The sequence below is a fragment of the Solea solea genome, chromosome 7 (assembly GCF_958295425.1).
Source record: "Solea solea chromosome 7, fSolSol10.1, whole genome shotgun sequence".
Taxonomy (NCBI): Eukaryota; Metazoa; Chordata; class Actinopteri; order Pleuronectiformes; family Soleidae; genus Solea; species Solea solea.
The window spans coordinates 20,912,942-20,940,787 of record NC_081140.1 but is presented as its reverse complement, the minus strand read 5'-3'; the positions used below and the strand labels follow the sequence as shown (position 1 = coordinate 20,940,787).

At 39.4% G+C, this 27,846-nt stretch overlaps 2 protein-coding genes across 4 annotated transcripts; one reads left to right on the top strand and one right to left on the bottom strand.

The window, feature by feature from the left end:
- Positions 1–181: 181 nt before the first annotated feature.
- On the bottom strand, positions 182–21,045 carry LOC131462521 (mitogen-activated protein kinase kinase kinase kinase 5-like). 2 transcript variants are annotated; one of them, XM_058633803.1, is made up of 32 exons: positions 20,675–21,045; positions 12,483–12,540; positions 12,163–12,253; positions 12,005–12,069; positions 11,104–11,159; positions 10,275–10,322; positions 9,822–9,864; positions 9,363–9,435; positions 9,031–9,162; positions 8,202–8,264; positions 7,838–7,919; positions 6,641–6,757; positions 6,380–6,461; positions 6,010–6,062; positions 5,580–5,626; positions 5,447–5,491; positions 5,209–5,229; positions 5,076–5,115; positions 4,438–4,591; positions 4,169–4,269; positions 3,937–3,978; positions 3,596–3,674; positions 3,422–3,498; positions 3,236–3,296; positions 2,932–3,034; positions 2,736–2,794; positions 2,524–2,627; positions 1,939–2,116; positions 1,518–1,586; positions 1,339–1,431; positions 1,117–1,243; positions 182–732 (listed from the first exon to the last, which is right to left on the bottom strand). In XM_058633803.1, exons 1-32 carry the CDS (start codon positions 20,780–20,782, stop codon positions 636–638), a joined length of 2,568 nt encoding a protein of 855 aa, XP_058489786.1. In that variant the 5' UTR covers positions 20,783–21,045; the 3' UTR covers positions 182–635. The 2 variants fall into 2 exon arrangements, with proteins under 2 accessions (XP_058489786.1, XP_058489787.1); XM_058633804.1 differs by having other exon boundaries at positions 2,524–2,624.
- A 2,482-nt stretch (positions 21,046–23,527) lies between these two features.
- On the top strand, positions 23,528–27,535 carry eif3k (eukaryotic translation initiation factor 3, subunit K). Of its 2 annotated transcripts, none has more exons than XM_058633002.1 (8): positions 23,528–23,707; positions 24,368–24,466; positions 25,142–25,262; positions 25,685–25,759; positions 26,446–26,512; positions 26,663–26,740; positions 27,162–27,287; positions 27,399–27,535. In XM_058633002.1, exons 1-8 carry the CDS (start codon positions 23,646–23,648, stop codon positions 27,428–27,430), a joined length of 660 nt encoding a protein of 219 aa, XP_058488985.1. In that variant the 5' UTR covers positions 23,528–23,645; the 3' UTR covers positions 27,431–27,535. The 2 variants fall into 2 exon arrangements, with proteins under 2 accessions (XP_058488985.1, XP_058488984.1); XM_058633001.1 differs by having other exon boundaries at positions 25,682–25,759.
- The last annotated feature ends 311 nt before the right edge of the window (positions 27,536–27,846 follow it).

Below are 27,846 nucleotides of genomic sequence, written 5' to 3'. Positions count from 1 at the left end.
CAGGGAATAACAAACTAAAAATAAAATCTCTCACATGCACATACTGTATATATTAAGGATGGGTGCTCACACACAGATGGCACCAAACTACAAACAGACATGACTTAATTACCTCTAACTTTCATTAACAGTTACTTATTTCCCTCATGTCCCCTCCAAGATGGACCCAGCTCACCTCATCTTGTGTTAATTAACTTTATTACAGTGTAACAGCAGTAAAAAGTGTATCTTTGATGCAACACTGATATGCAAACACAGGTAACAAAAACAAGCAGCAGCAGCAGCACTGCTATGCTCCAGTCCTTTATCTTTGTATGTGGTGTCTTTGAAAAGCCACACATTTCAGTTCCTGCAGGGATCGACCGCAATACTGTGGCTGAATCCTCTTTAGTGCAAAAAGAGGACCTTTCTTCAATAACAGTATTGGGTAATCTCAGCTGTGTGGACTTCTGCATCTCACAAACCATGTAGGAATAAACGTGAAAAAGAGCATAACCCGCTGGATTGATGTATCCAAGCCACACAAAGCTCATGATGGTGGACCCAAATGTCTGCTGCAAGTCCCATGTGGAGGCATCCATGAAGAAGTGGAGTTTGGGGTCTCCCATCATGCCTTGAGGCAGCAGGTTGACGTTTTAGCTCAGCAATACATAGTTCTCTGCATTTTCCAGGATGTACAGGTTGGACAGCCCCGACTGGTCCTCAGTCTGATGTGTCTCCAAAATGATCATCCTGCAGGGACAAGGTCAGAGGATGTCAAACACAGATATATTGGAGTTTATCAGTTTCGCCATCACTTTACTCTGGAATGGATGATGACACTGTACAAATTCACAGTTCTCAGAGGATTGCAATTATTGACTTTGGTGATCATCTGACTTCTACCTCTTTTTTTTTGCCAATATTTGGTTTACAGTAATAAACTGTGTTTAGCCTCTGATTTGAACACCTCAACAAGCTCCTAATCCGTGTGCAGACTCTTATCTTGACAGACTCAAAACCCTTCAGAAATATGAGACAGAAGCAACAAACGCCAATGTGTCTGAACAGACAACAAAAACAGTTGCACCTGCAAAACTCAAAGCCACTGCAGCATAGAGTGAAGATACCCTGTACCTGTCTGACTGCACCAGTCTGTAGATCTTCCTGGGGTCAGTGGTTTCCTCCAGCACCTCAGTGAAACCTTGTCCTCTCCTCTGCCAGCCATGACGCCACACTGCCAACAGCGTGTTCTGGAAATACACTATACAGACCAACACAGTCAGCACTGAGCTCTAAACATCTACAACACCAACTGTCTCTGGCTTGTCAGTGGATGTTGTCAGTGGATGTTCTCACCTACAGACTCAACCTCAACAGAGAAGGTGGTGTCCTGCATAAGATGCCTGCTGCTCTTCAGCTCCCCCCTCAGATCAACTATATGTACTGACTCTGTGGATGAGAAAAGCTCAGTGTTGGTGTTTTACCAAAAAAAAAAAACATCATCAAAATTAACATCATAAATGTGTATCACTTACTTTCTACGAGGACAAGCAGTGAGCTGCTGTCCAACTGGTTTACTTGTACTGTGTCTGAGCAAGGTTTCTCTGTGGTGCGCACACATACACATACACACACACACACACACACACACACACACACACACACACACCATAACACTGTCAACAAAACAATAAGGTAAAATGAAGAAGAGAAAAAATCATGATGAACTGATTTCAACATCATGAAATCAGTTCATCATGAGACACTTAAAAGTGTGTCTTGCCTTGTGTATTTATACTTTTTTGAGTATTTAAGGGTTTTAGTTCTTAGCTTTTCTTTTTTTTAATTCTATTTATTACATTGTGTATTTTTGCACTGTCAGAAGCTGGTGAGGAACATTTCACTGGATTAACTGGATTCTAAAGTCTTATATGTGCTAATGTGTTGTCAACTCACCCAGGCCAGAGCTGGTAAACCAGGATGTGTTGGAGTTGAGGTTCATGTATTCCACATTGACTGGCACGTTGGGGCTGGACCCTCGAGTCACACCGATGCACACCAGTGGATACTCCTGCTGGGGGGACACAACCATCTCAAACACCCGCAGAGGGCTGGGAAGAGGGAAATCAAAAGTCTGCAAGCATGAAAGAAGAATGATTGAAGTTAAGAGTCTGATCTCCTTTCAATTGTTTTTTTTGTATTTAGCTGAGGTTTTTAGCTTCATTTGTGGCAGCTAACAAAGCAGCAAGTTCAGCACTTTATAGATAATTAAACCTGCAACACGTGTTAATCTATAAATGTTAATAATATAAATGTTTTGTTAATCTCTGTCTATAAAAAGTGGCAGCAGGCATTTATGAGCTGTTGTCAGTGCTGTCTAATAAAATGCTAAACACCACCTAAGTCTGTCTCATGTGTTATTCTGCTGCTTTTGGGGTTCAGTCTTTTAGGACACATTAATAATAACACACTTTGACACAGTTTGATTGAAAAATCTCTTTTATGCAGCACTTACGGTTTAAATAAGTCAAACTTTTATACCTTAATGAGCATGAACTTGTGCATGGGCTCGTACCACTGCAGCAGCACCACACTGGACTCCAGAGCACAACACAGGAACACACATCCTTGCTGCAAACTACCTGCTGCAGAACACAACAGTCACTGCAGACGATTTTCTCTCTGAACACAATGAAAGTGCAAGAAACCACACCAACTATCTGATCTACATATAACGCAGTATTTGGTCTCACCTACTGAGCAGGTCTTGCAGCCTTTCGTATCAGGTATTTTACACGTTACTGTATATTTCCTGAAAGGTAAAAACAGACGATTATCTTTTTTATCACGAGCAGATGTGGCTTAATTTATTTATTAATTTTTTTAAGACAAACTTTTAAAATAAAATTTAAAAATGCAGAATGAAATCCAGGTAGAGTCTAGTGTTACCTTGGTAACAGTCTGTGAGTTGGCAAGGCAACCATCCTCTGGTCTTTCCGAGCCTGTTCAAACAACTCCTTCAGTGAATGGGAGTGAAGCTGCGATGATTTGCCTATAAACACAGAATTTGGTGCAGTTTGAAAGTGAGATCATCATTTAAGGGAAAAAGAAACAAGTGTTAAAAACATTTAAATAAGCCATTAAAGCATTAGCAGTCTCTGTTCAATTCAATTTAATTTTCAATTAATTCCGGTTAACACAGACACAGAGCTAAAGCAGGGTTTGTTATTATGTCTTTTTTATTATTATTTACCTGACACAGACATGAGGACATTATTGATGGTGTAGACCCAGGTACATTTTCCAGGATACAACTGAAAGAAAAAGAGAATATTTTATTCAAATGAATTCCCTGCGTCGTCCTTGCACAATGTATTGTTTGGGAATTTGCAGCAAACAACTTTCAGAGAAGACTCTATAGTAAAGATAAAGATCCTACCAGCTCCATCGTGGCCTCTGAGCTGTTGAGGTTCAGGGTGTAGATCCCTTCTTCTGCTCCCAGGATCAGATGCTGGTCTGAGGTAAGAAGGTGGGGAAACAGGCTGGTCAGACAGATACAACACACGTTTGTTAGAAGGACTTGAAGAGAACTGTGTTCAGTAAATGAAACAACCTTTGGTAGCTGGGTTTTCCCAGGCCGTGGAACAATTGATTTTAAGAGGGCAGCCATGGAAGATCTTTTTAAAGTAGACCTGGAAATAGAAGGATGAAATTCAATTATTCATTTTGTCCGATCCACGTTTTTTTTACATCAATAACAATAATAAAGAAAGATTTTTTTTTTTTTTTAAATATCTGAATATATTGACAGAAATGTAAAATTACACCAGTTTTTTATCTACCAGTCTCAGGATTCCACAGTTTTCCACAGTTTGGGTGCATATGTGCAATAATTTGAGAAAATCCACATCTGAGACTTAGATAAAGGGGAAAAGGGGAGGAGAACAAACTCACAGGAGGTTTCTTTATGATGGGGCTGGCACACTCAGCAGGGTCCTGAGAGCAAAAAGGAAAACTCTATGATGAATGTATCAAAAATCTCAAAAAGTATAATATAACCAATTCCCTTCAATATCTATCACTGATTATTGACATGCCTCTATTTGCATCACATGCAACACAACTCTCATAATATTGGGCTCTCTCAAACACAGAAGTGTTTTTCATATATTACTGTTTGTCCGACCTTTGATGGAGGCGGCCGTCTGCGTATGCCTTTAGGAGGAAGTTCAGGAGGGAGAAGGTCCGGCGGGTTGACATTAAACTGGACAGGTAAGGATGCAGGGTCTGGATCACACACACCCCCATGATCATCATCAACAAAAACACTTACATTCAGCAGCTGGAAAACCAATTTCTGAAGTGATTATCAGTCATCATTTCCACACAGTATATAGTATGTGAGGAGTGATAGCAGAGGATGAAAAACTACACAGTGAAGGTGAAGTAAGTCACCTGAGTGTCGTGATGTCCGTGGTTGGGGTGTGGGTCTGACATGTGTCCCACTGGAGGTCCTGAGGAGGGCAGGGGCGTACAGAGAACTGCCGGTTCTCCTTGCCAGATCATCTTCCCCCGGGATGCTTTCCTCTGAGCTTGTCCGCACTTTGGGCTAAAACGTGTCAACATCAATAAATCAGTCAGGTCTGCTAGTTTTGCTTGTTTTCAGCATGACGTTGCATTGTTTCTGTTCACGAAGTACAAACAGAGGCAGAACATCAATGATGAATTCACCAAAATGTACTACAGCTTCAAAATTAAAATAGCGGTCAAAGGCTGATGTGTTCCACGGTCCATTTAATGATCAAAGACCTAAATCTGACATTTGCAGTTGCAGTTTGCATGTTTGAGTCCTTCTATCTAAATTCACCTCTGATCTTGGACAACATTTTAGTGGTATAATTATAAAATCTTCCAGATATTTCATCATAAAACAATAGCAAATTAATTTATAATCAAATTATTTGTCAAATAACGTGCTAATATTCATTCAGCAAGATTAATGTGTGGAGAGAGATATTCAGATTTGAATACAGGATAACTGTGTTAATAACTAATAACCAAGAGTTAACTGAGGTTAACTGCTGTCTACTCACCTTTGGAGGAAGTGGAGGTGGAGTTTCATAGCTGATGTCACTGTCGGCAGAGAAACTGTTGGTTCAGTCTTTTGGTATGAATGATGCAAATTCACATTTATACAGGTATGGTATGTGTTTTTATTCAGCTTACCTGGCGGCTTGTATCGTAGGGCTGAGGTGGACAAGAGACAGAGAGAAGGCGTCAATGCAGTGCAGTAGAAATCATTTAATAATGTGAGTAAATTTATGGCAAATGAATCTTCACATGAAGTCTATTAAAGGTTCAGGTCCTGTAACTTATAAACAAATGGACACATCGGCACTGGGATGGTGCATTCACATGCTGTGACTTATATGGAGTTGGTGAGTTTTCTGTGGCGTTTTCTTACATATCCACATCGTCATAGTCATCATCTGAGTCTGTGTCCTCATCCCTGAGAGATGACAATAAAGTCATGGTTAAATATTCTTCTTTTTAATGTGACTCCTCATTAAACAGTGACTGATCTGCGCTACATTTACCTCTCTGGACTCTTGCAACTGCCAGTCGATCCCAGTGAATGCCTTAACTGTAGATAAAAGAGAAAAGAAAACACTGAAGTTATAGTCTGAAAATTATTATTACTATTGTTATCATAATTTTTTTTGTTTTATTTGTCATTTACAGGACATAACAACTTCAACTGATAATTGTAATTATGGGCCTTTCCCTGTGGCACAAATGCTCAAACTACACAAACTGTGGAACCACAAAGTACTTAGTTTTTTATCTTTGCTAGTACAAATAAATGCAATATAAATATGCGCCAAGATAAACAATAAAACATGAAAAACATTGTATGCATGTACATTTACATACTCTATATCCGGTTTGTGAGCAGAAATGATGCATAGAAATGTATATAAGTAATTTGTCAGTACACAACAGTTTTAAAATGTGTCACATGCTTACTGTAACGTTTGGTGACTCTTTCCGTAATGTCCGCTGAGTGTAGATCTGTTCCACTGAGTGACCACAAGTGAACAACGTCACACACTGACATGGATATGCTTCATGTATCACATTTCAGTCTCTGTCTACAATACACACGATTTCAACTGTGGTGAAGGCAGAATACATTTGCATTCTTTCTTTCTTATTGTATGAGTGAACAGGCTGACAGTGGGATCAGTGAAATGCCTCAGTAACCTGAGAGCAGAAGTGACTGACTAAATAAAGATGAGGAATCATAAATCATATAACTAGACACAAATACTACTTTATTTTTACAGCTTTTCAACACAAAAAAATTAACTGTACAATAAAAATAAAAATGTCTTACAGCTTATGTCAGAGTTTGTTCTCTCTGCCCGGTTGTGTTTGTTGATGGACTGGATCCTCCTTAAAGATCCAGGAACTAATACCTAAAAAATCAACAAGAAAAACTTTAAATCCCAGTTTAACAAGAAAGATGATCGGACAGACAAAAGTATTACACATCCTTTAGAAATGATCAGGAATAAAAAAGGATCACAGACATCAACATTAATCAAAATGAACATCATTATCAAAATCACAGTTACAATGTTATAAAGAATCTGACCTCCATTTCTTCATCTTCCGTCACCTGACAAGTCTTCAGTTTCTCAGGATGGTGAAACTTCTCCAGCAGGTCCAGGGTGAGCTCTCGGTTTAGACCCGGCTGAGTCAAAAACATGTTCTGCAGAAGGAGGGCGACGTGGAGAAAAGACACAGGAAGCAGAGACAAATTTAAAGAAAAGTGAGGCTCAGACCTCCTTAGTCAAGTCCAGGTAAAGTAGGCAAAGGCTGAGTAGAGGCCAAACCCTGACTTAGACTATGTCATTAGGGGGCACTAGAGTGCCCTTTAATATTTACTAAATAGTGGCAGCCCATGGCCTAGTGGAAAGGGAACTTCGCTTGCAGAGGTCAAGGTCTGGACTGGGTACCCAATCCCCAATGCTCTCCATTAATTAGTTTAACTGGACAACTCTAAATTGATCCCAGTCATGAGAGTTCTCCCAGTGCTGGCCCCAAGCCCGGATAAATGGGAGGGCAAAAAAATATAATCTCTGAGAAAAACTGAGTTATTGCAAAGTATTTTTAAGATGCAATACCTGCAGGAAACAAGCTGTTAACACTTGTGAGGTCATGTCATAAACCTCTTCACAAATAAGAACTGTAACAGATGACGCAGATAAGGAGCAATGTTAACCTATTTGTTTTTGTTCACCTGGTGAATTTAAACCAGCTTGTCTTTTTCTCAAGATAAAAACTTTTCACTTTAGCTGCTACATGCTCCACTGTGTCTGGCCGCTGTTTTATGCTGCGTTAGTCGTGTACATGACAAATGACACAGTTAATTGTACACTGGGGAGATAAATGAGCTGGAACTCACTCTGAAGCTTTGTAGAGTCAAAGGAGGCTGCAGCGATTCATCATTATGAGTGACCTTTTTCATTACCATTGCACTTTCAAATAATCGGTGCAGTGATAATTATTATCATGTGCATAATGTGCAATATTTATTCACCCTATTTATCACACCACTCAACTACACGGTGCAATATTTATATTATTTTTGTACATATGAGTCCGTTTCTTTGCTGCTTTTTAGGTGCTCCCGTACATTTTAGTTGCTGCTTTTATAGATTGTACATTTTCTTTGAATTGATTTCAGAATGACACTTGAATCAATAGACAATATCTTATACATGAATACATGGATTATTAGTCAGTTTAATGCAGGAATAATACTATATAATGGTAAATATGTACTGACTGAGAGAATCTTGGAGGCGCTTGGTCTCTTCTTCGGGTTCCTCACCAACATGGCCTTGACAAAGTTATAAAATGTGGACGACCTGCAGACAGGAAATGTGTTGATAGCTATTTTCTAACATGGAACAAAAAAGAAACATACTATATCATTCTAATAGTTTTCTATTAAAACACATTTGTATTCAGATGATGGTTATTCATTTATATCAAATAACCAGTGTGAGGTATTTTTTGTTTTTGCTTCTAATACCCCTACATTTTAAGATTTAAGATAAACATCATCATTAACATACACAAAGAAACACCTGAGCGTAGCAAAGTGATTTATACTGTAGCAACAAACAGTGGATTATGTTTTGATTTACCATTTAGATTTGTCCTTCAGTTTAGGAGGCTGGTAGCTGCTCTTGGACATAAGAAACAGGACGCTACAGGAAGGAAAATGGAGGCCACAATCAAGAGGAATACACCATACATACATATATATACAGTATACATACATTTATGTGCATGAATGTGAAATACATATCTATGCAGGAAAAGTCTAATTAATGCTTGTGGGCTGGATCATAACATACAAACAGCATGCTTTATGTTTAAGTGAGGACAGTGTGCATGTGATGATTGCATGTATGAGCATCTGCTGGACAGACGTGTGGGTGACAGTGATGGAAACACTTGATCTATGTCATCTATGAAATATTAAGACCATCAGCATATGTCAGTATGTGTCACTGATGACTAGCACTTACGTACTTCTAGCTCTTGTTTGTAAGTCGCTTTAGATAAAAGCGTCTGCTAAATGACATGTAATGTAATGTAATGTAAGTGTAAGTAATGTGAGTGTGTGCGTGTGTGTGTGGTATCAGCCCGATACTGGTCAAAATCACTGGATTGGATATCAGACAGATAAAAATGTAAAATACATCACATGCTTCACTTCAAAATCAGCAAACTCATTTTAGCTGAGTCATGTTTGGGCCATTTATTTCTTCTTTTTGGGAGAACAGTATTTGTAACACAGTTGGAGAATTATGTCTTTGAAATGACTCAGTGGTGGTGTGGAGTGGTATCATCATATTCATAATCATAACGGATTATATCCTGTATGTGCGTGTGTGTGTGTATGTGTATATGAAGTTATGTACCAGTAAAATGTAAACACATGTTTCTGAGCTCTGTGTGAGTATTTACCGTAGAGGGTGCACATCAAACATTGGCGGCTGCAGCTCTGCCAGCTCTATCGCTGTGATGCCCACAGACCAGATGTCACATAACTCATTGTAGCCACCTTTTATCTCCACCGCTGCCACCTCTGGTGCCATCCTGAGGATTTATACATTTAACACAGGGTGATTTTTGATTGTGCATCAAGCATAACCAGAAAGAAGATGGTCACCATGGAGAGAAGCAATTTTATAGGTTTTCTGTGGTGTGTTTACAGCAAATGTGCTCCTAAATTATCACCGTCAGCTGTTTACAGGAAAATATTAACAGCTTTTGTGGGATCTAAGTTTTGCCCTCACCAATATGGTGTCCCAATGAAGGACATCCGCCGAGCCAGAGTTGCTGTGATCTGAGCTGAGATCCCAAAGTCAGCTACACAACAACAGACGAAACACAGGATACAGATTAAAACCACAACCACACGTCATATTTGAAGAGCAAATCTTGAATCTGTCTTGGTAAATATGTATTCATACATACAAAGAGGATTTATGCCCTTATGTTCAAGCACAAATCTAGGTTCTTCACACATGTCCTTCAATGATATATAGATTTTCTTTTTACATGAAAATGTGAATCAGGGTTGTGCATTCACGAAAAACTCAAACACCAAAAGTTGCATTTGCAACAGAATCTTCAGAGCTGGAGTCAAACCACCCGTTTTAACGAGACATGTGTGAATGGAGTTGTTCTGCAGTGAGTCATGTAAACCACAGCGATGCAGAGCAGAACACACGACTGTGCACACATCCACCTACCGAGCTTGACCTCGCCCAGATCATTGAGGAGGATGTTGGCGCCCTGGAAGCAGAAGAGGAGAAGCAAACATCAGCACAGACGAGGACTCTCCTTCGCCCACTCAGTGATAAACATGCACATTAAAAATCTGCATTATCTCCAAATTTTATGGGTTTCATGGAAATCATTTAACATCGAATTTTGTAAAACACTTTATCACCCACACAAAAAAATACAGTTCTTTTCATAGATTTATTGTAATATATAAGCCAATAATACATATACATATTGTAAATATAGATATTTTTACTGTTATATCTCATCTTGCTTGTTTGTTGCTCATGTCTGCTGCATGTGGTGACCTATTTTTCCCAGTTTACTTTAGACTTTTTAGCCTCATCGTGAATGAATTTAATATACAAGCAAACTAAAATGTAGAAATAAAGTCCCATAACATTGTCTGTCATAGTCACCTTGATATCTCGATGGATTTTCTTCTGTGCATGCAGATAATCCAAACCCTGGTCAAAAACAAACAGACAGAAAACATGGAATAAAAGTAGCAATGCTTGACATTTCAATAAAACATAAATAATAACAATTAGAATTAGAGATGTTCCAATACCCTTTTTTCCCTCCCGATACCGATTCCGATTCTTGTGCTGTGGGTATCGGCCGATACAGAGTACTGATACCAATACCAGTGTGTTATAAAAAAAAAATTATACCATACTACGCCTGCATGACTGTGATATGATTATCATTGGTGGTAAGGTTTGGCTCAGGTTAAACCCTCTGTAAAACATGAACGAATGTTGTTTTGACTCTGGTCCAAACACTGCAGCACTGGCAGAACTTCATGTTTCCATGACAACTGACCGGGAAAGGACGCGCGTGCCATCATTTTTACATGACTCCAGATTGTTAAAATGAGTCTCTGAAGTAACGCTAAACTTTAAAAACAGAGGCATACATACGCAGTCACGCTGGTTAGTTGTAGCGCTGCTCTTTTCGTTTAATAAACGGGCCGCTGCCGTTTGACTGTAGGTGCGCTAACGGAGCTAGAGCAGCTAACAACGCTAACGGAGCTAATGGTAAATACTGCCAAACCGCCGACACGATGAGCTAACGTTAGCTGCTTGTGGTGATCAGTTCTTCTTCACACCTCTAAAACAGCACAGCGCAACTGTTTCAAGAGCGCCGAAAAAGAACCGTGTCAGCGCTAACAGAACTTTTCGGCAGTATCAGAGGCATTTCCGATACTGGTATCGGAATTGGAACAACTCTAATGAATGTCATTACCTGTAGCATCTCCCTGCAGATGTAGGCTATCTGTGGCTCAGACAGAGAACCTGTTACTGTAGAAAACAATGCATTTTTTATTATATTAATAATTTTGATCATGTTATCTGTTTGTATCAGAGCTCTGGAACATGTAATGACAATATAGTTTCATTCACAAGCTTTTTATTCTCCTTGTTTTAAAATAAGGCTTTTCAGTGAACCAATAACACAGTCAACAGACTGTTTAACCGCACTTAGAATGGCAATATTTCGACATCAATCACAAGTTATTGTGTTTTCAAAAGTCAAACACAGTCATTCATTGCCTTGTTTTTTTTTGTTTGTTTGTTTGTTTTTTTCACGTGGTCAACATTCATTTCAGTCACATCTGTAATTTATTTTAACTAAAAAGTGGGCGAGAGTTAAAAAAAAAAAAAACCTGAAGTGAGTAGTATTGCTATAATAGAACTGTACTGATACTGATGTGTGGTGATACCCAGCACACAGAAACAGACAAGAGTTACACTGTTGTTGTTAAAAAAATAAATGATTGTATTTTGATTCAATGTGATGCAACTAGTTAACTTGCATGAATATTAAAGATAATAAAATATATAGGTAGAATAAAAACTTGACTTCACTTGACTAAAAATTGCATTTGTTATGAATTTAATTGAATGTACTTTAACTTGAAATTGCTTCTTTAAGTAATCTTTTAAGTGTATGTTTGCTTGACATGATATAACAGCTTAAATTATCACAAGTTAAACTAAGTTAAAAACTAAACTTCAGCTTGTGTGTTCTGTGATTTTTGTCCCCACAAGGACGACAATCGCCATAATGTGACTGTGTAAACAGATTTAGGTCCCCACAAGATAAGGAATACCAAGTACACACACGCACACACACACACACTCACCATGGTAGATGTCCTGGAGGGAGCCTCCTCCACAGAATTCCATACAGATCCACAGTTTATTAGCTCTGCAGACAGAAGAGGAGATTTCACTCAGAGGTAACAGATTATCACTGCCGCGTTGCTGTTGTTTTTTTACTGAGAGTGAACAGACAGATTACCGTATGTAGCTGCCATAATAAGCCACGATGTTGGGATGTTTGCAGCTTTTCACTATGACGATCTCCTGCTGAATGATGGAGAAATCGTCCTCTGTGGAACCAGAGAGACAACATGAAGAGATGAAGATGAAGCTGGGACACGAGGCATGGTCACATGCATGTCGCCTTTATACAGGGTCATAAACAGGGAAGTCTGCTAGTTTTTATATTGAAATATCGAACTATAAAAATGTAGTTTACTAACAGATAATCAGAGTCAGATGTTAACATGAGCTCCAATGAACTCAAATGATAGAGTAAACTTCAAATAAAGGTTTCACCTGGCTCCATCTTGATGACCTTGATTGCTGCCAGCTCGCCATTTTGCTTGTTACGTGCCTGAAAACACAAAACATGCACAGTTTGTGAGTAGCTTTTATGCTTTTTGATGCTTTTACTGTCATACGTTGTTTGTTTTGATGTTTTGATCTTTAGTGTGTGCACTTTGAGACCATTTTGTGATGTAAAGTGACTTTAAAATGAAATGAAATATTACTATCATTATTATTAGTTTGAGTTGTGCGTTTGTGGAGCCTCATTTACATGTTTGCTGTTCAGATCAGTGGAGGGTAGCAAGCAACTCACACACACACACAGGTTCATGCAGCTATACTTTTAAGGACTCTGTGTTCATTTGCATTCATTTGGACAGACGAACAAAATCCCTAACCATAACTAGTTCTTTAACCAGGTTTTCATCTCTGACAAGATCAGTGTTTATGCCAGAAAATGTCCTAAAGAGGCCACAAATACACATCCACCCACACACACTCTCTCACACACACACACACACACACTGACCTTTAAAGGTTTTATGTTGACTCCTATTTCCTTTATATTTCACATTAGAGTTCATATAAGTAATTACTATCTACAACCCCTTAAAGATTATGTCTGAGAAGTTGTTATAGATAAAAGTTCAAGGGAGTGTAAATTTAGATCCCTGCTTCAAACGCATAGGTTAAAGCTATTTGCACATCAGAGCTGCAGAAACTGTTTTAATACATATTATTTTTAGTATAATATACAACGTAACAACACGGTGATGAGATGAGAACAAATAAACACAACAGTGTCACCATGAATGTAACTGAGAGATCAAGTCAAGTTCATATACAAGTACAGTGTAAATTTCTCTACAATTTTGTGTGTGTGTGTATTATTTTCATTATAAATGATACAATTTAATATACATATATATTTAAAGTTTGAGTTGTTGATGCTATACAGTAACATTTAAAACCTGCTTCAGAGAGTTTTAAACTGTGGGTAAATTGTGTTTTAGTGTCCACCATCTTAATTTTGTCACATCATTTTTAGATTTTACGGTAGCTTAGATATCTAGACGCACCCTAGCGGTAGCAAATTTACTTTGCAGCCAGGGTTCCTCTGGATCCACATATCAAGAAACTTCTTGATGTAGGTCTGGTTTGCCAGGCTAATTTTATGGGTTAAATAAAAAAAATGGAATGATCCCAACCAAAGCCTGAAGATGTCCAACAAGATTTACGGTGATTCTAAAAGAGTAAAAGCCATCATATTATATTATATTATATTATATTATATTATATTATATTATATTAGACATTAAACAACCCAAACACCAACCAGTATTTAGTCTAACACGACCCCCGCTGTGAGTGAAACAAGCTCCTCTTCATTGGCGACAAACCCTAGAACATGAGCTCATAGATGAAACAAGACCTTCCAGTGTGCAGTTAAGCTATGACAGAGTTCACTGATCACCCACTTCTCTGAGAGGAAATACCCATCCTCATCACCACAGTTGTGAAGTTAAGCAGGTCGTGTTCAGTGACAGTGGAAACTCCACTGCCTCCAGAGGGAGTTTTAAAAACAACACTTGTGGATCAAAGATAGCGACTGACGTTCACAGTTACGATTCATTTCGCCGAGTAGACGTCATGAGCATTTTAGGGACATGAACACGTGATGTAATGCGGTGGCCACCACCGCCGCATTTCATTTATCACGTTATCGGAAAAATGAAGGCAACAAATCTGTAATCGCAGTTAACACTTCACAGTTGGTGTTGTGTTGCTCAACCGAAAAAGTTTGACGTTGAAAAGGTGCAGTGGAAAAAGCGTGTGCTGAGAGCAAATACATGAAAATGTTTTTTATGTCCATCCTCCACAGTGACCACAACATCCTGACTTTGAACCCGGCCATTACAACCATGACCAAAGCTAAGTGATGTCTTCATCTTGAGACGAACAGAAAATGTCCCCTTTGTGTGTCCCCGCAGGTACAGCAATATTTGTCAGGGGACAATGACCTCATTTTACAGGACAACAAACTGATGTCACTGTGAGGAGGTCTGTATTTCAGACGAAGTGATTGTTGAGCTCTTAAGTTATAAATCTAAACCCATAAACAGGACCAATCAGGGGGTACTTGACTTGAATTCAGATCAGGACTCTCTTAGGACAAATGGAAAGGTTGCATCTGGCATTAAAGAAAGCAGCCGGTGACCCTTGTGGTGACAGAGGCAGAAGCTGAAAAAGCCTTTTTTAAAAAAGGTTAAATTACTACACGCAAAATGATGCTATATCTGTGCACAGTGCAGTAAAACATTGTGTACTTTTCCTGTGCTTAGTATTTCCTCTGAGCTCAGACTGAGTTCTGACTCCTGCTGACCAGTTTAACTGTGTAATGTCTGTGCACCGGTCTACATTAAAAAACATGTTGTTCAGCTATTAAAGTAAACAGATCCATTGAGGGCCTGGTCATACTTTCTGCTCAGGTGTGTGGGATATTAAATTTCATGATCCAGCCATTTTCTACGGTGGTCTGCACAGACCCTACACCCAGCCCAATCAAATGGCAGCCAATGGGCTACAAAAGCAAACTCTTGTGGTGGTTCCACCTGAAACAATGAGGAAAAACTAGACAAACACGTTTCACTGTCCCTCATAAATTCCTACATATGGGATATGTCATATGTGACAAATGTTTATCTTAAATCAGACTAAAACTAATGCTGTTGCTAATATTGTGCACCTTTTTGATTGTATGCACTTTTATTTTACATTGCACATGTTTTGTTTAGGAGCAAAATATTTGTATTTCAAAGTGAAAAATATTATTGCTACGACCTCCGATTCTGTTCACGGAGAGTTATTTTATTAAAAAATTAAATAAAATGTGGCCGAGCTGAGTTTGTAACTGAGCAGCACTAGCACACCTACAGTTAGAGGCTGTGCGTGACCACTGTAGCACAACACAACATGTGTAAATGTGAAGCAGCTATCCACATACCTGGAACACAGACAGTACAACACGGCTCTAACGTTAAACCAGAATAACAATCATTTACTTGCCTGAATGCAAAGCTGCAAGACGGCAGCTTTTATCAAGCACTTACTCATCCAGCAGAAACAGAGCAGCATCAAACCAGCTCTGTTCAGCGGATGAAACTATGGTAAAATACTTAATCCGTAAACCTCTGGTGTTGTAAATTTGACAGTATTCTCTAGCAGTGTCTTTTGAGGACATGCATTCACATTCACATTGAAAAAAGGGGGGGGGGGGGGGGGGGGGGGTTTATGAGCTTTATGACCTTGACAGTTAGAACTGTAATCAAATTTCTATAAATATTTTCTATACATTACGTTTATAAAAATATGAAGTCACCTGAACTTTACGTTCACTAAAATTTGATCAGTTCAGCTTTGAGTCCAAGCGAATGTTTGTGTCAAAAAGAGAACAGTGTTTGTGAGATGAGGGAAATGAGGCGTACAAGCGTTTCATAGCAGAACAGTACGATATGGTCAAAAGGGTAACTTATGATCACAACCTGAGTGCAAGACAAAGACACACGTGCTGAAGGAGAGTTCAACGAGGGTGGAAACTCCATTCACTGTCTGTGTGTGTGTGACATCAGAGAGGTCACTGAGAGGAAAGTCACCTGACAGTGATCAGTAAACAACTAAACACACACATATATATGAAATGGATGTGACAGCGGAGGCTGCAGTGCTTCTACAACAACCTTTGGCTGCGTGTTTACCCGTTTATTTGTGATCAAACGCAAACAAAGGAGGGTGAACGACATGTTTCCTCTCACTGACCACTGTAGTGACGCAAAAAAAGTCCACACAAAATAATACAGAGACTCATCAACGAAGCGAATGACAGGCAACACGCTGAGTCACGCTTCCAAGAATGTGTAGAAACAAGAAAGAAAACAAAGGGGAACGAGGAAGTGGACCCTGTTTATGTCTTATAACTATACATTTAAAAAGACAATAACAGAGAATTCATCACAACTGATGGCTTAAAGACCAAATAAGACTGTTTCCTTTGTCCAATTGTCTATAACAAACACAGTGTAAAGAGTGATGTGCACTTTCCTACAACTGCATGAACTTACTGTCCTCTTTATTAGGTACACCTGTTCAACAGCAAAAACGGGCACCAGAATGTGGAAGAAAGATTTTTTTAGGTGACTTTCAGTGTGACATGGTTGTTGGTGCCAGATGGTCTGGTATGAGTTTTTTAGAAAACACTAAAAAAGAGAAATGATCCTGTGGGCGTCAGTTCTCAGAGGTCAAGAGGAGAGACTCGTCTGACTGGATGAAAAACAGGCAACAGTAACTCACAAAGGTCAAATGACCACTTGTTATTATCTATGACCACTCGTTTTTATCTATGAACACATAGAGATATATATATATAAATACTCTATCAATAAACACATTCTCCTCCATGTGAATTAACCCCAGTGTTCATCTGTATTCATTTACACATCCCAGTGAATTAGCCTTATTCTAACATTTAATCATCAGGGGTTTCCTACAAACCTCACACACTTGTGTTTGCACAGCTATATTTGTTTTGGGTCCATTCCTCACTTCTTCTTTTTGTGTCTGAGGTTTTACACACACACACATGCAGGTGCAGCAGCTTCTGTGAGGCGACAGGCCTGAAACTAGAGTTGCACTAGCAGCCAAAACTGCAGCTTAGTAGCACAAGCCACATCAGATAAGCCATCTAAGACTTTTACTGTAAGGTGGGTCAGATGCAGATCTGCAGTCTCAGTCAAGTATGAGTCATTTCCCAGGCTGTTCTTAAGACCTTTTATAGAAAAAATAATAATAATACACATGTATATATATATATATATATATATATATATTCAAAGTATAGATAGGAAGGAAAAATCAGCAACCTTAACAGGGTAAAATAAAATAAAATAAATTGTGAATACATAAAGAAATACATTTTCTTTTTGAGAAAATGACAGAAGCCTCTGAAACTGCAGAGGTACTGAATGAAACCTGAAGTTACGTGACCACAATGATGACTTTGGGGTCATGCGTTGCATTTTTAGTGTCGAGTGCACTTAGATATTGAAGTCATTCGTGTCAAAAACTGTGAACTTTTGAGGTCATATGTGCACGACCCCCTCATATGATCATATGACAGTGTGTTATTTATAAAGATAATTAATGAAATTCATTTTTGCTTATAGCATGACCTGGTTGGATGTAGTGAATCTGTTTTAATTTAAAAAAAATAAAATTATGATTTGATCTTGACACACGTATCTCCACAGTTAGATAAAGATATCCTGTATCTGATGCTGCAGAACAAGTCAAACAAGCTTCTCTTTCCAACACAGTGGTGAGCAGTCAGGACTAAAGGAAGTTTAGATTAAAGTGAAGATTTGCGAGGATTGTGATTTTTCAGGCGGTAGAAATGCTGCTGGAGTGCATGCCATGACTGCCGAGTAAACACGTCACGGGGTCTGAGTCTCTTTCTTTCACAACTTTTTTTTTTAGCATAAGCACATGCGTCATATGTGCTTTTGTGTTTTATTGGTTGATGTGGCGTTAAAATGTGTTTTAATGATATTGAATGCTTTCAAATGAGCCACAAAGCTTGAATAAAAACAAAATGTCACAGATTAGGACACACATGAGCATAAATGATGCAGAGGGAAATACAAACAGATCCTGCACAGAGTCTGTATGTGTCCTTGAGCAAGGCTCTTAACCCCATGTTGCAGCGCGCGATTAGGTGTGAAAGATGTGTGAATGGGTGAAAACTGTAGTGTAAAGCCTAGACTAAAGATTAGAAAAGCTCAATATAAATACAGACCATAATACCAACTCTTCTTCTTCTGATTTTGTTTGGTCATAACGAGCAACAAAGGAAATGTAGTGGCGCTAAAGTAAAAGTTGCTAGAAATATAAACTAAAGCACTGATACGTGAATTTTGCACTTAAGTGCGGTAAACGAAGTATTTGTACTTTGTTACATTACAACACTGACGTTAATCTGATCATCACGTAGCCTCCAACATTTTGGGGAAGCAGTGAGATGAAAGAAAAATGGAAGTTAAATGAGAGTGAGATCTGACATCAAACTTCCCAAGAATGTGGTTTAAATTTGACACATCAGATCCAGTTCATCTGTCGCTCTTTATTCTGATGATTAAAACAGCTGAGAACAATGAGAGGAGAAGAAAAACAGGTTTGAGCGACGTGAATAAAGTTCCACTTCCACTGTGGAAGTGGAGGGAAAAAACACTAAATTAAAATAATGTTAAGACTGTGCTGCGTGTTCATTTCATAATGTGGATAAAATTAACCTTTAATCTACTTTTAGTTGAACTTGAGCACAAAGCATTATGAAGATAAAAGAGTCATTTCCTGTTATATATCACATGGTTCATGGTGAACATATACAAACTATACACAATCTTAACCAGTGGGAACTATGATGTTGATAAATAGAATAATAAAGTTGTATATTTTCCATATTGTACCAAATATTTCAGTGCGTCTGCTGGATTTTTGATGCTGAGGTCATCATTATATCATATCATAGTGTAACAGACAGATATAAATGTCTATCTCTAAATAAACAGCTTCACTACAATTCAATTGTAGTGAAGCTGGTTCTCAGTCAACGTCCAGCAGCTGAAAGTCTGATCCTGAGTCACCGTAAAAACCCCTGCTGTGATAATAAAACTTTAAAGAGGAAACATTGACCAGGATATAGTATGTAACGTCTCATTTCAAGGAAGGCTTTTTCAAAATCCTCTTCACATCCTGATTCGTAGCCATCAATAAGTCGTCTGTCTGTCACTGATGGGAGCGAGTGAATCACAGAAAAACTGTAGACAAGCTTTCACGAGGAGGGAAAGTGTGGCCTTCACAGTCCTAACCTTACCTTCACTTTTGAAATTGATTTTAAAGATTTTAAAATGTAAAAAAGCCATATTGAAGCCTCCAGATTCAGGATTGGAGCGGCACCGTGACAGTTTTTGTAACCTGAGGTTCAAAGATCAGGCAACGCGTATGTGTTTTCCTTTAAATACGAGTGTAATTTACACAATTGACAGCATGTTTCATTGAAGACCTGAAACTAGCTATTGAGTCGAGGAACTCCTCAAAAAAACGTTGACTTATGTTTCAACTAAAATGAGAATTTGTCCAGATTGTACCCGGCCTTTTGCACTGTCCGTTGAGATTGGCACCAGCGCCACCTGCGACCCTCATGTGGGGGATTAAGTGGTAGAAGATGAATGAATGAGAATTTGGTTTATTTTCCCTTAGACTTCTATTCACAGAATGTGTGGATACTTCCTGGCCTTCACTTTGTAAACAAGAAGACTACATCCGTGATTATAAACAGTTTATGAGACGCACACTTGCTCAGTGTCTGGCTGTGAATTATTTCCTCACTCATTATCCTGAGATCTGCCTGAGGGAGACGTTCTGGAGAAACTTCTGCAGATCTTTGCGTCCTCACACACAGAGCCTCACACGATCTCTGGAAAATGAGTTTATCTGAAGCCGCTTCACCAAACTGGAGAAAAGATTTGAAAGAGTTGTTACCCGATCAAGGTCAAGGGTCACGTTAGTCTTCACTGGTCTTTGAAGCTGAATCTCAACATAATCATCGTTCACATCCTTAGAGCTGAAGAATATCAACAGCCGCATCAGCAACAACGGATATCTGTTTCCTCTGGAGTCATTTTCTCAACTACTCTAACTAGAATACTTTCACATTGAGTGAAAACCACTTCCCCAGCGCAGTGAATGCAGTGAACTGATGAAAATAAAAATCAATCACACTCGTGTTTCCATCCAAACTCAAGAACATCTCACAGAGCACGGCTCACTCACAGATTGAGCTCCAGGAAACAGAACATATAGTCATACAGAAATTAGACCAAACTGTGAAGGGACACAAGGGAGCAACTTGCAAAGCAGGCTGAAGTCAGACACGCTTGACTTGTTCTGAACATCTGCCTCAAAGTGAAATAACTCAATCTGAATTTATAGGTTTCAATTTTAAGTTTGAATCATCCTTGTTTTTTACTTTAAATGTTGAAGATAAACAGGATTTTCACATTTGTCACAGACTGTGTGACTCTCAGATGTGAACAAACATTGTGATCAGTGACATTCACAGCACTGAAGGAGCAGCGGCGATCTCTGACCTTGTAAACTTCTCCGTACGTTCCTCCTCCGACTCTCAGCAGGATCTCAAAATCGTCCTGAGGATTCCTGGTGGAGATATCCAGAGCTGCCCTGTGCTGGGAGTCCATATTCAACCAGTGCTGATACTATTCTTCCACGTGCATGTCTCTCTCTCTCTCTCTCTCTCTCACTCTCTCTCTCTCTCTCAGTCTCACTCTCTCACACACACTCACCCTCTCTCACACTCATTCACTTACTCACTCACACACTCACACAGACATACACATTCAGTGGCATTTACATCTATAGACAATAAAGCTGATGAACTCTTCCAGGTGAGACACAGAGCGAAGACACTCAAACACACACACCACACACACACACACACACACCTTCCTGTTTCTGTTTCTTGCTGTCAATCCTCCCTCCCTCCCTCCCCTGATCTCTCACACCTTCCTCCCCTCTTTGTTCAGACTTTTTTTTTCTCAGCTCATTTGCATAATCCGGTTTCTTGTTGAGTTGGTGTGTGTGTGTGTGTGTGTGTGTGTGTGTGTGTGTGTGTGTGTGTGCACGCATGTGCGTGTGTGTGTGGTATTTATGGTTTTCTTTAATGTGAATGAGTGAACAAGTTTGTGTTAAAACGTTTGTGAGAATCAAGGGACAAAATAATGTAAAGATGTGCTAAAATGATGCAGTTGCTGAGGTGCAGGAATAAAGGTTGAGGTGTGTGTGTGTGTGTGTGTGTGTGTAGCTGTGTGTTGGCTTCCTGTTCAGAAGCATAAATAAGGGGAACCCGTAACATCCTGTTGACTAGTTTTAAATGGTGTTATCAGGTACTAGTCTGAAAATCGGCAATCATGTAGACTTTTCACTGACTAATGTTTGAAGTCAGTGTGAAAATCTCCAGTGTGTTTGTTGAAGACACAGCTGAGGATGAGCCTGCAGACCAAGAGTCATCATGTAATGTCACATAATGTTTTATACATTTTTATCTGAATAGAGTAAAAGTAGTTGAAGGAGGAATTAAAGTGCTCTCGCTGCAGAAAACAAGACACAGTAACGCAAACGTTGATGATTTTAAAAAAAACTCGATGCAGCAAAGTACAGAGGTGGAGAAAACTTGTCTCTATTGTGCAGCCAAGTCTAATCATAATCAAACAGTGATCATCGAATGTGACCTTTGTGTCACATGAAAAGTCATCTGCATATTTTGGTCCGGATTCTCTGGAAAGCTGATAAATATTTAATTCTGGAGAAAATAGGAAACTTAGTCAAAGATCAGATAAAGATTACATGACAATACGACAAAAGCAGCTGAGCTGAGAGTGTGTTTCCCATTCAAGGGCTGAGAAAGAAAGAAAAATAAAGACCACATCTCTTTTGCCATCACATGACACCATCTCCACCGTTTGACATTTACCCACCCTCCTCTCTCCTCCTGCTGTGCAGACAAGCAGCTGTCAGAGCGTCACTGCCTACACTCTCACATCAGCCACGAAAGCTTACAACACCCACATGTGACAGACGCACAACACAGGCCGGCATGGAACATGGACCACTACCTAAAAGCTAACAAAGACGCCAGTGTTAGAAGTCAGCAGGATAATATAAATAAAATGATCAAAAAAAAACTTTATTTTCTCAACTATTCTATTCTCATTTCTCCCTGACCTTGAAGGCTACATCACGTCTCAAGCTCAATCATACAATCTTCTTTTATCTCCATGAATATTTTACTTTTTCCCCCTAAAGAAAGGGACATAAACTAACCTAAAGAGTCATGGATGGGAACAAACACTTACCAGTCACAGACAGCATAAGGTAGGACATCTGGTTACTGGTAGAAGCTGGTACTACGAGGTCAGGGACGTCTTTTGTGGATTTCTTCCAGTCATTTTGCTCCAGAAGATACATGTTTTGGTTATTGTCCCCACTCATATTGTTGTTTTTTGCAAGATATTGATGAATCTATTTTCAGAATATTGACCCTGAAGTTTTGCTGTTGAAAATAGTATGAAAATATATAGTTTGTTTTCCCTTTTTACTCTTATACAAAGACAAAGCAGTACTACATAATTATTAATTTGATTGTCTTACTTGGTTAATCACACAACAATAAAGCCGAATGTTATAGCTATGCAAATGAATAAATCAGACAATATATAAACCTCATTCAACACTGCACAAACAGAAAAGCGATCCACGTCCTAAATGTATTTTCTTAGTTTGATATCTGGTCTACAGATCAGTAACCTAGTCCCCTGGCTCTTTCTTCACTTTGTCATTTAGTTCTACTTTTTATGAACATGTATAGCTGTTTTGGTATGTTGACAAAATAAAGTTTTCTTTCAAAACTGAACAAATTAACCAAACAAATAACCCAAAAACTATGTCAGCTTTACAGGAAAATAAGCTATTTGTACGTTTATTATGAAAGTATTTTCCGGAAGTGGTAATCTGCCGTCATTGATGCATGCGTTGATCTTTTTTTTTTTTTTTTTTATTGGTTACAGTTCTTCACTATGACCACTAGGTGGATTATACTGACGTTACCGGACACGCGAGTAGCATTCACACGATTTATGTGCTTACCGCCCCCAGTGGTCACAATTGTATCTGCAACCTAGTAAAATTTGCGGTACACAACAAAGCAATTTCCGGTGAATGTTTTCAAAATAAAATGAGAACCCCCATATTACTTCGAACAGAGTGGGGGAATAAAACGAAAACCACGATAATGAAACACGACAAAGTAAAGTCTTAAATGTTAGTCAGTCAGTCTGTGTCCCCAATATCTACCAACAACACGAACAGCAACGCTTCACGTAGCAGTCCCTCGCTAATTTCGGTCCGTGTTCTTTCCGTTCCACCCTGTTAGCAGTCCTTTCCGTTCCGACCACCTCCTCTTCCCGGTGCCTTGTCTATGCAGCGGCCCACGTGTGGATATAATTCGATTTTTCCTTCTAAGTTAACAATAAACATTTGGACCAGATGTCGTCGCCTATCGAGCAGATGAGGACGAACGTGGGGAAGCTCCTGCGGGGCATCGACCGGTACGGATGGTCCTCATACCGGGCAGATAACTAGACTGAAAAGCTAACTATAGCTTAGCCTGTTTGCTAATGCTAACCTGTTCTGTTGTAATGAACTGTTACTTTGTTCCCTTTTTAAACAAGACTACGTATAGAGGAAGTATTACCGGTGGAAACGTGGTGTTTTATTTATCATTAATAGTTTGTTCCGTGTTGTGTTGAACTTGTGAACGCGTTTTATGGTGAAAGTCTGCTGCATCTTTATAATCCGGTAAAGTCAGAGATGAAAAGTAGTACCAACTGTTTCCACAGTGCAGGTGCACAGGTGTTCATACCTACATCCTTTGACCCTGACCCTGCCTGGAATCATCAGGCAGTAATCTGATTTATGTAAAGGATACTAGTTTGTCTTGCAGATAAACTTCAGCAGCAAAAGACTTTACATACACGATAAACACACTGATTCTCAATAGTATTAAGCTATGTAGCAGCTGTATTTTTTTTTCTGCTACTAGTTACACTAGAAATTAAGATTGAGACAGATTTTTTCTCAAAATGTGTTGAATTTACTGCTTCACTTTCCCCCCTTGAAACGTTTGACCTAAAATGCAATGAAAACAAAGTCAAAGACAACCATTACACATGTACGTAGGAGATACATTTTCCTGTCTCTTCTCTCAGGTATAACCCAGAAAACCTTCCAACACTGGAGCGCTACGTGGAGACACAAGCAAGAGAAAATTCTTATGACCTGGAGGCAAACCTGGCTGTCTTGAAGCTGTAAGTCTCACTGTCAGTGTGCAGGGAACTAAACATTCATTTTTCTCTACTGCTTTATCACCTTAGACAGGTCGCAGTTTAACATACAGATGAACAAACACATTCACAATCTTCACACTCACACCGATAGTCAATTTAGAGGGTCTAATTAATTTAATCTGCATGTTTTTGGAACATGAAGGAAGCTGGAATACCCAGCGAGAACCCACATTCACACAGAGAGAATTATGCAAACTCCTCACCAGCTTGGCTCTTGGTCAAACCCGGATCCAAACCAGTTACCTCCTTGCTGTGAGGCAGCAACTGAGGCAATTATAACAACCAGTTATTTTAAAATTTAGGAACATTTATTGGTTAAGTGGCAGCTGAATATCCCTTACCTCAAGCTTCCCTTTCAAATTGCACCACCTTGTGGCTGCCTCTATTCACTCACTCACTCATCATCTACCGGTTAATCCTCCACGTGAGGGTAGATGGGGAGCTGGTGGCAAATTGAGCTGACAGAGCGAAGTGTGTAATTATGGTCTTGACAGTATGTTTTCTCTCAATTATTTAAGCTTTTACACTTGTTGTTGCTCTATGTTGTGATTCGGTAACAAAATGAAAGTGTATCATTCATGATTACGACATACTGTTGCACAGAAACTGTTATCGCTTTGTCACCTGCCTGTGCAGGTACCAGTTCAACCCCGCCTACTTCCAGACTCAGGTGACCTCACAGATTCTGCTGAAGGCTCTGACCAACCTGCCACACACCGACTTCACTCTCTGCAAGTGTATGATTGACCAGACACACGTATCCCTTTGGTGCTGCTTCATGTGTGACGTCACCTGACGTGCTTCCAGTTTACTGTCTCACCTGCAGTGTAGCTCTGACCAATCAGTTCACACCCTCTCTGTAGAGTCTCACAGGAGAAATTTCCTGTGCAGCTTTAATAATTCACACACACAGGTTTGACTCATTGTCCCTTATTTAATGAAGCTTAATGTTTTGTACACAAAAACTCCATGTTTCTGAAAGAAAAACAGTGTCTTTAATGACCATGTCCACTATGCAGTCTTGGTGTAAAATGTAGTGAGCAATGACAGGTTTCTGTTTTAGGAATATTCCACATGATTTAGATTTGTGTGTGCGTACATAGTTCCCAGCAGTGGGGGGAGGGGTGGTGGGGTGTTTGAGTTGATTTGTCGGCCATTTCCTTGACTACTGTGTCGCAGCAAGAGGAACGCCCCATCAGACAAATCCTGTACCTGGGGAACCTGCTGGAGACATGCCACTTCCAGAGCTTCTGGGTATGACGCATGAATGCACACACACACACACATGCTGCAATTATGCACATATTGGCAGTTTTTTTGATATTCACATTTGATGAAAATGGGTGGAGATTGACTGAGTCAAATGCATTCACTACGGCTGGGAAACGTTGGCCAAATCTTGGCAAGGAGTGACACAGGAGGCAGGACACTCGCCCACTCAGTCATTGCAAATTATACATAGCTTTTCCTGCTGCGTTCTCACATGTTGTCACATGCCGTGTTCTCTGAGAAACGCCGTGATGAGCAGCAGAGTCAAACTAAATAAACAACACAATAAAGGAGTAAAAACAGCAAGTGGAGACACTGCACACAGTTATTTCTTATATGAACATCCCCAACAGTCAATTTGATAGATCTCATAGTTTTCATGTTGGAACAAATTATAAGTGAAAACACGTTCTTATGACGATTAAAATCTAACGGAAACCTTTTGGTATCATTGTCCCTGAATCTGTTAAACCTGTAATAAAGTAACAGGAACTGATTAGGTTTTATGTTGGTGACTAATCCATTATTAAAACAATTTCCTCTTGCTGATCAGAGCACACCATCGTTGATTTCCTTACAGTAACATGTGTTTGTTTGTTTTTCCAAACTTGTGCAACACTTTTTTTAGTCACTGTCTTTGAATTGTGTCCATGTCTTTGTCGTCCTGACAGACGAGCCTGGAGGAGAACAGGGAGCTCATCGACGGCATCACTGGGTTTGAGGACTCTGTTCGTAGGTGTGAGTATCACCGTATTTCAGTAAATACCTGCTAATGACTTCACTGAAAAGGTTGTGGACAGAAAATTAGGAAGCAGCCACACCCGAATACAAGAGCTGCTAATTATATGAATGAATAAGATGTTTGATCATCTACTTCTTCTCCCTCAGTCATCTGCCATGTTGTGGGCATCACCTACCAGACCATTGAGCACCGGTTACTGGCTGAGATGCTGGGAGACCCACTCGGTAAGACCCTTGACCCATGTCAACATGTCTACTTCAACACATGTCCCTTCACTGTGTCAGATAGTTCATGACCTGTAAAATCCCTCAGATCCCTGGTGTAAATACAGAGTTCACACCAAGCTCTGTTCTGTCTGTCTGAGGTTAAAACACTTCTATGTTTTGATATAACAGACACAGTGAGACAGTAAATATGGACAGAGAGAGAGAGAGAGAGAGAGAGAGAGAGAGAGAGAGCTTAGCAGGGACTAAAATATTTAGGATCTTCCATTTAGTCCCTGGGATGTAAATGCACGCAGTTCCTGGTAAAATCCTAGTTCTGGTGAAAGTTCCTGTCGTGGGTTCTCCCTTTTAGTAAAGATTATTTATATATTGTTTAATGTCAATACTGAAGCAAATCATGTAATTGTCTCTGTGTGTCCAGACACGCAGGTGAAGGTGTGGATGAACAAGTACGGCTGGACCGAGAATGAGGAAGGACAGATCTTCATCTTCAGCCAGGAGGAGAGCGTCAAGCCCAAAAACATCGTGGAGAAGATCGACTTTGAGAGTGAGTGTTGGTGTTATGTTAGACATTGAAGCATACTTTGGACAGGAATTTAGAGATTATAACACTGGATTAAATTAACAATTTGACACTTCTCTGCACCTCTTTTCACAGGTGTATCCAGCATCATGGCTACATCTCAGTGATTCAAACACACTCGTATGTTGTCATATTACACACCAGTCACAGCAGATTCAACCATTTGTCTTCAAAATAAAACTTTTCTCAATAAAAGTAATTTATCAATTCCACTCTGTTTGTTCAGTTCTTGGTGCTGTTCTCTGAAGGTTTTTTAAACATGATTTTTTTATTAAACTTATATCAGAATGTATTTACGTCCTCACAGAAATAATTATTACACTACCGTGTTTGGCAACAATAATAACTGAACAAGTGGCAAACGGTTGTGATGTCACCCATAAGAGTAATGTTGACATTTTGCAAATGGAGGTTTCAGACTGTGACCTACAATCAGGCACCTGTTTGTAGGTCACCTGTTGGCAGCCCGTGGCCAAGTGGAAAGGGAACTTGACTTGTAACCGGAAGGTAGCCGGTTCAAATC

Coding starts and splice junctions, on each gene's coding strand:
- LOC131462521 (XM_058633803.1), bottom strand. CDS start 20,782: ATGGACTCCCAGCACAGGGCAGCTCTGGATATCTCCACCAGGAATCCT. Junction 10,323..11,103: donor TCTGCAGGGAGATGCTACAG/GTAATGACATTC, acceptor GTTTTTGACCAG/GGTTTGGATTATCTGCATGC. Junction 2,117..2,523: donor ACAAGTTCATGCTCATTAAG/GTATAAAAGTTT, acceptor TCATGCTTGCAG/ACTTTTGATTTCCCTCTTCC.
- eif3k (XM_058633001.1), top strand. CDS start 23,646: ATGTCGTCGCCTATCGAGCAGATGAGGACGAACGTGGGGAAGCTCCTG. Junction 24,467..25,141: donor AACCTGGCTGTCTTGAAGCT/GTAAGTCTCACT, acceptor CTGCCTGTGCAG/GTACCAGTTCAACCCCGCCT. Junction 25,760..26,445: donor GCCACTTCCAGAGCTTCTGG/GTATGACGCATG, acceptor TCGTCCTGACAG/ACGAGCCTGGAGGAGAACAG.